Source organism: Tarenaya hassleriana, unplaced genomic scaffold, assembly GCF_000463585.1.
Source record: "Tarenaya hassleriana unplaced genomic scaffold, ASM46358v1 Cleome2, whole genome shotgun sequence".
NCBI classification, from domain to species: domain Eukaryota; kingdom Viridiplantae; phylum Streptophyta; class Magnoliopsida; order Brassicales; family Cleomaceae; genus Tarenaya; species Tarenaya hassleriana.
In genome coordinates this window covers 1,173,505-1,180,251 of record NW_010965372.1, presented here as the reverse complement: position 1 = coordinate 1,180,251, position 6,747 = coordinate 1,173,505, and the positions used below count along the sequence as shown (strand labels likewise).

The 6,747-nt window shown below is 37.8% G+C and overlaps 1 protein-coding gene across 2 annotated transcripts; it reads left to right on the top strand.

The window, feature by feature from the left end:
- Positions 1 to 598: 598 nt before the first annotated feature.
- LOC104811521 (trehalose-phosphate phosphatase A) lies at positions 599 to 5,351 on the top strand. 2 transcript variants are annotated; one of them, XM_010538235.1, is made up of 12 exons: positions 599 to 850; positions 2,630 to 2,996; positions 3,091 to 3,231; positions 3,336 to 3,407; positions 3,497 to 3,601; positions 3,687 to 3,743; positions 4,091 to 4,192; positions 4,291 to 4,368; positions 4,449 to 4,518; positions 4,609 to 4,679; positions 4,783 to 4,878; positions 4,950 to 5,351. In XM_010538235.1, the coding sequence occupies exons 2-12, from the start codon at positions 2,691 to 2,693 to the stop codon at positions 5,001 to 5,003; spliced, it is 1,152 nt and encodes a 383-aa protein (XP_010536537.1). In that variant the 5' UTR covers positions 599 to 850; positions 2,630 to 2,690; the 3' UTR covers positions 5,004 to 5,351. The 2 variants fall into 2 exon arrangements, with proteins under 2 accessions (XP_010536537.1, XP_010536538.1); XM_010538236.2 differs by lacking the exon at positions 599 to 850 and adding an exon at positions 1,026 to 1,293.
- The last annotated feature ends 1,396 nt before the right edge of the window (positions 5,352 to 6,747 follow it).

Sequence of the window (6,747 nt, the reverse complement as noted above, 5' to 3'; positions counted from 1 at the left end):
ATTTGTACTGTTTTTAATGAAATTCATGAGATGAAATGTATTATTTCTCTCGATTTTATTATATTTGAAATGTTTTTAATATATATAATATTCTGAAGTCGTTTACATTTATTTACAGAAACCGTCACCGACCTTCTTCACCAGCTGTGACGGAAAGCGACGGCAAAAACAAAACCACCCGGAGTGGGACCCACGAGTCAGACGTAGCCACGTCAGACTGACTCGACTCCCGTCGTCGTCACGCGCGGGTTGCCACGTGTCACTCACCGTAGTCGCCTTTCATGTGGGTCCTACTTTTTCGGCGGTTTTTTTGCTCTCAACTTGAAAAATTAGAAAATTCATTAATTGAGTTATGCTGTGACTGTGAGTTATATAACTTGCAACCACCATGCTTGGGTATTTTACGTTACGCCACGCGGTCATAGTAGTTAGTGTTTAGCACGCGCTGATTTCATTGGTTGCGTGTGGTTCACGCACACGTCAGCAGACGTTTGGAAAATCTTCTCCCGATTTCTACAAACCGTCGAATGGGACTATAAATACAAAATATGTCTATTCAAAGATTTTCCGTTTTTTTTTTCTATTTTGATTTTTAAAATTATTTTGGGAAAAAGAGGATTTCTTTGTTTTAGGGTTTTTTGGTTTTTGTTTCTGCGATTTCCATGGGCAATTAGGACAGTCTTCTCTCTTTTGTAAATCGCCATTTTTCTTCTTTTAAACCCTGTTTGGTAGCCGAGAAACCGCGAGAAAGAAAACGAAAAGTGAAATCTTTTTCTCATCCGTCTCTTCCGCGTCGTAGCTCTGTGTTTCTTGTAGTCGTTTCTGCATTCCCAGGAGGTCGTTAGCCAAGGTTCGTCTCCGATTCTCCGTCAAAACGGCAATTACACAACATTTATCCCGACGATTCCTTCTCAAAATTGGAGCCCTAAGAAATTTTCTGTTCGATTGATTCTTTTCGGCCTCTTTTCACCGTCTTTTGTCCGAACAAACCCATTTGAAGAAACCTACGAAGGTTATGCATGTCTCTTGTATGATTGAATGTCTGAATCGCTTACGGAGCAGATTCTGTTTCTGGGTTTCTGTCTCTTGGACAATAGATCGAACAAAAATGGAAAATCGACGTTACGACCTTTTCCAGGGTTTGGATCAGTACTTAATTTAGAGTCTTTGGTATGATTTTGTGGTTGAATTTTTTTGGGAATGATACAATCTCTGTGCTCTACACGTTTCAATGGTGGGTCTACATGTTTCATTGTCCTTTCTGCAAGTGGTATAGGAAACTTGACCTCCAAGGTACATAATTTATTCCTTCAATGGCGATTGTAATGGTGCTTCTAGGTGTAAATTCGCTGTACATATCTTCAATTTTCATGGGTCCTAAGCTTCATTTATGATTCATTTAAGAACCATGTTTAGGTCAATGGTCATTAATCTCTGTGTTCGGAGCTTCTCTGGTTAATGTAAATGGTATATATAATACTGTTTCTTCTTGCTGAGGATGTGGGGTAGAGGATTTAGCTTTATGGTGTTCAAACTAGTGGCTTTGTTCACCGTTGAATTCGCCATTATTGGGCAAAGTTTCTGTTTTGTATTTTTCTTCACCTAATTCTTGTAAGTTTCATCCTGGATTCATCCCTTTTTACAACATTTCCACGATCCATTGTCTCTCAATAGGCTTGGCTTTTAGCACAAAAACCCGCCTTTCCTGTTGTTCTATTTCTGTTTCTACCAAATGTGATGCCTTCTTAGCCATGTGATCACTAAGCCGATCTATATGCTTCTTCTGTTGAAAGTTGTCTCCTAACTTTCTGATTAGAACTCGTGTTTTGTCTCAACCCTTTTGTTCGCTTGCTATTTTCACGTCGGTCAAATTGGAGTGATAATCTCACGTCCTTCTCTCGGTCGCTGCTCCAAACAATAGCTTTGTTACTTGCCCTTGACTTGGGATTCAACGTGCAGGACCGTTTATTTTCATTTCTTGCATGTGGCATGATCTTGTCTGCTAGCGATTTGTTTTGTTTCGAAACGATGATTTATCATTCGCACAATGTGAATCTGTCTCGCATTTTCGCGTTTCGCCAACATTCGTGTGTGTTTTCCTAACATGTGGATGGACTCATTGTGATGTGTTTAATGCATGATTCTTTCTTTGTTCTCTCATCTTGTTTGTTAACCGAAGTGAAATCAACGTCAACATCAACACCGCCTTAATCCCAAGTTTATTTGGGGTCGGCTGCATGAATCTTTCTTTTCCACTCATTTTGGTTTTGCGTCATATCTTCCGAGATTTGCAACACATCCAAATCATTCCTAATGACTCGTTCATTTGTTAACCGAGGTGAAATAAATAAATAAAAAAAACCGTCGGCACAAAGACAGTTGTCTCCCGAAAAAGGAGGAAAATCTACATGTCATTTGTTTGTTTCCTATTTGATGATCCCCCTCTTATGCAGTTTGATTCATTTTGTTTGCAGTCTATATAAGGAGTGATTTATTGCATTCTATATTTTCTGCATCACCTTACCGAGTTTTTATGTTCTCAAAGAAGTTCTGAGCTTAGCCATCTTGGAATTACCGGTTAGTTTTCATTATTGACTAACCGAACTTTTCTTTTTCTTTCTTGCTTCAGCATTCTTGAGATCATAAGCCATTAGCATTCTGATCTTTGTATCGTCGGCAAATTTGCAACCATGGACATTAAATCTGGTCAAAATTCTCCTGTTATGACGGATTCTCCCATCAGCAATTCAAGATTAGCAATGGCTATGCATCAGAATCGGCTCCCATATTCGCCATCGTCTGCAACAACACTCTCTCAGAACCTAATCTTGACCGTTCCCAGGAAGAAAACCGGGATTCTTGATGATGTCAGGTCAAACAGTTGGCTCGATTCTATGAAAGCCTCGTCTCCGCCTCCATCCAAAGTGAACAAGGACAACAGCACTTACAATGATGTTTCATGCAATGATTCGGACATTGCTTACCATAATTGGATGGTTTGTCCCATAATTTTTGCTCTCTTTTTCCCGTTTTTTTTCCATACGTTAGCATCATCGTGTTGATATGGGCATTGCTTCTTGGTCTTGGAAGCTCAAATATCCATCGGCTCTTGCCTCGTTTGAGAAAATCGCGAGTTCTGCAAAGGGCAAAAGGATAGCTTTGTTCCTTGACTATGACGGGACCCTTTCACCTATCGTTGAAGATCCTGATTCCGCGTTCATGTCCACCACTGTAAGTTACCTTCCCATTGATGGATTCAATCATGGAAAACATTTCCATTTCTGTTCATGCCCATTAATGTTTCATCGTTTTGATCATTGTCTTAACCCGTTTAGATGCGTAACGTTGTACGAACCGTTGCCAAGCACTTCCCAACCGCTATAATCAGCGGAAGAAGCCGAGATAAGGTACTGTACTTTAGTTTCATCTTTCTGCTTTCCTCTAAAGGATTTCTTGGTTTTCCTTATTGTGAAATGTGGGTCATCTGCACTATTAGGTGTATGAGTTTGTGAGATTGAACGAACTTTATTACGCCGGAAGTCACGGGATGGACATCATGAGTCCTGAACATCCGGACTCTACTCGATCTATTAACAAACAGGTTTAATATGATTCCCTCGAACCAATATATCTGCATGCTTCTGCATTTGTTTTTTATCTGACAGAAACATACGAAAAATATATAGGGAAAGGATGTGAATTTGTTCCAGCCAGCTAGCGAGTTTTTACCGACGATTGATAAGGTATGTGAAGCATCTAATGTGGGTAAATTTTATTTCCTCAGTAAGCATGTCCAAGTTTACGAATCTTGCTATTATTTTCCAACAGCAGAACAGCGTTTGATGGCCTAAGATGATCATAACTGAGTATATGTTTTGTCTTGAAATCTATATGACCCATCTTCAAGATTAAATGGCTGATCATATGCTATTATACAGTGTCTTAGGATATATCTTTTGTCTTGAAATCAATATAACCCGTCTTCTAGGTTAAATGGCCAATCATATGCTATAAATACAGTGTCTTAAATGATATGGAATCGGGTTTCTTGTCAAATATCATCTGCCTGATCAATTGGCATCTGCTTCAGGTCTTCAATTCACTGGTTGAAGGTACAAAAGATATCAAAGGAGCGAAAGTTGAGAACAACAAGTTCTGTGTGTCAGTGCATTATCGTAACGTAGAAGAGAAGGTACGATCAAAGGAAACATTCGAGCCCTTTAACATTTTTCCTCGAACCCATTTCGTGTAAATCTTTAAATAAACATTTTGAAATCCTCTGTTCTTCAGAACTGGCCTGTGGTTGCACAGTGTGTGGGCAATGTCATTAGAAACTATCCAAGGCTACGTCTAACGCATGGCCGTAAGGTACAGACCGCGACATCTTCCTGACTAAAATCATATATTTTCGACACTGAATCTCAAACTCTAGCTTTTTATTTATTAAGGTTTTAGAGGTTCGGCCTGTGATTGATTGGGACAAAGGGAAAGCTGTCATCTTTCTACTAGAATCGCTAGGTAAAATGCTTCTTCCTCTTCTGTTGCCTTAGGGTTTATGAATTTTCCCGGCTTCCTGTATTTATTTACCATCGGGAAAGCATTTTCCAGGGCTTAGTGACTGCGAAGATGTACTTCCCATCTACGTAGGGGATGACAGAACAGATGAAGATGCATTTAAGGTATATATACATACACACACACACACTGATACACGCCCCTTTCCTCATTCTTAGCCATATTCGATATTCGGTTTACTTAGAGAGCAAGTAACGAATGATTCAGGTACTGAGGGAGGGGAAGAATCGTGGGTATGGAGTATTAGTCTCGGCTGTGCCAAAGGAAAGCAATGCCTTCTTCTCTCTCAGAGACCCTTCCGAGGTATATATATGAAATTGAAAACAATCCAAATGGTTTTTAAGGCTTTAATATAACGTTGTTGCATCTCTCAGGTGATGGAGTTTCTTAAATCGCTCGTCTCGTGGAAGAGATCGATGGATCCGTAGGAAAACTAAACGGCATTTTCAGATTATACAGGCAGAAGAAAAGGAACAGATACAGATCGGAAGTAAGAAAAAAGTTTTTTTTTTTTTTGTGGGGGGTATTAGCTGAGGATGATCCTGACGAGTGAGAACGAAAAGAGAGATCGAATGAAGGCTTTCCATACAAATAGCCGGAGATCTGTGTTTTTTTTTTTTTCAGAGACAGAACAGCCATCCGTGATTTGGATCTCTTCTCTAACTGTAAATTCTGTCTTCTGGGATCTTTCTTTTTTTAATCTCTCTTTATCATATGATATGTCGGACCAAAGGTATGTCTTTCGTTACAGATATTTAACATCTCATTTCGTTTTCTGTCTTTTTCTTTTTGGGTTAGAATCTTCAACCCCAAAGGGGTTATCAGTTATGTTATGTTATGTTTTGTTCGTATGAGCGTTTTTACATATGTGAAAACATTTAAGATTTTTTTGGGCTGCGGTTTTGATTTTGCATGGATATTTACGGTGAACATTGGGGTGGGGATGTTCTCTGAATGAATGTTGAGTATCATGGTGTAACAATCCGTTGTCGTTACGAATTGTCGAAATTATCTTCACACAGTAACACAAGATATTTTATCGTGTTTTGTCTTTCCTCGAACGTATACTGAAAGACACTTTTCATTAGTCACACATCCTGAGATTGTTCTAGAGTTAGGACGCTGAGTTCTCTCGAAATAGTCAACCGAAAAGGCAGGTGTACTTTTTTACTATGAGTAGTCCAACTAATTTTTTTATATTATCTTAGACTGTATAGTCTCATACCTATATAAAGGTAGGTGCACCTTTTTATTTAGTAGTCCAACTAATTCTTTTATATTATTTTAGGCCGTATAGCCTCATATCTATATATCGCTCATACCTATCTGGTTTGGCAGTATTCGGAGAGTTGTTATTTGTCTGTGTCATCTGCATCGGCGATCATTCTCCATCTTCATCCTATCTCGAGATGTCACAGATCCACCATCTTCTACTTGGTTCGTCCTCAAATCACACTGTATTGGAAGAATACCGACTCTGATACCATCTGTAACGACTCGCAGCCACTACCAAACGTCGAGACTGTCTTCACAAAACTATACGGGACCTTCCAATGTGTTATATACTCATTCGTACGCATATCAAGACATTTTTCAATAGGTCGTCATAAGATTGATCTAGAGTCAGTATGTTTAACTTTGGATTAATCTCGGGATAGTCAGCCGAAAAATTAGGTAGATGCACCTTGTTACTATGAATAGTCCAACCAGTGGCAGACCCAACAAAAATTGTGAGTGTTGGTAATAAGTATAATAAATATATAATAGAATTAATAAAATATATTATAAAAAATATTTATATTTGATCATTAAATTCTACAATTCTTCAATTTTTTAAATCTATCCATAATAACTTTAGTTATAAATGTTTAATATATATATTTTAAGATGAAATAAGCTAATAATCATTCAAAAATTAATCACCAATTGTGCATCCACAAATTTTGTTAGTGAAAAACATCTCTCATCGTAGTGCCAACAAATAAAATCAATTATTGTATTAATCAAACCAGCTTAAATTAAATCGTTTCAATTTATTTTCTATTATTATTTTTTAAAAGTCATTATCACGTTATTCACAAGAACTAATTTTTTTTTATCTTAATCAATTTATCTATTGTTTTTTTTCAAGTCAAATAGAAAAGTAAATATCTATATATCTATATATATATA

Bases quoted from the DNA above. Each gene is read 5' to 3' on its own strand.
- LOC104811521 (XM_010538235.1), top strand. From the start codon at position 2,691: ATGGACATTAAATCTGGTCAAAATTCTCCTGTTATGACGGATTCTCCC. The intron at 4,369-4,448 runs GTACAGACCGCG...TTATTTATTAAG, and splicing joins GTCTAACGCATGGCCGTAAG to GTTTTAGAGGTTCGGCCTGT. The intron at 4,680-4,782 runs GTATATATACAT...CGAATGATTCAG, and splicing joins CAGATGAAGATGCATTTAAG to GTACTGAGGGAGGGGAAGAA.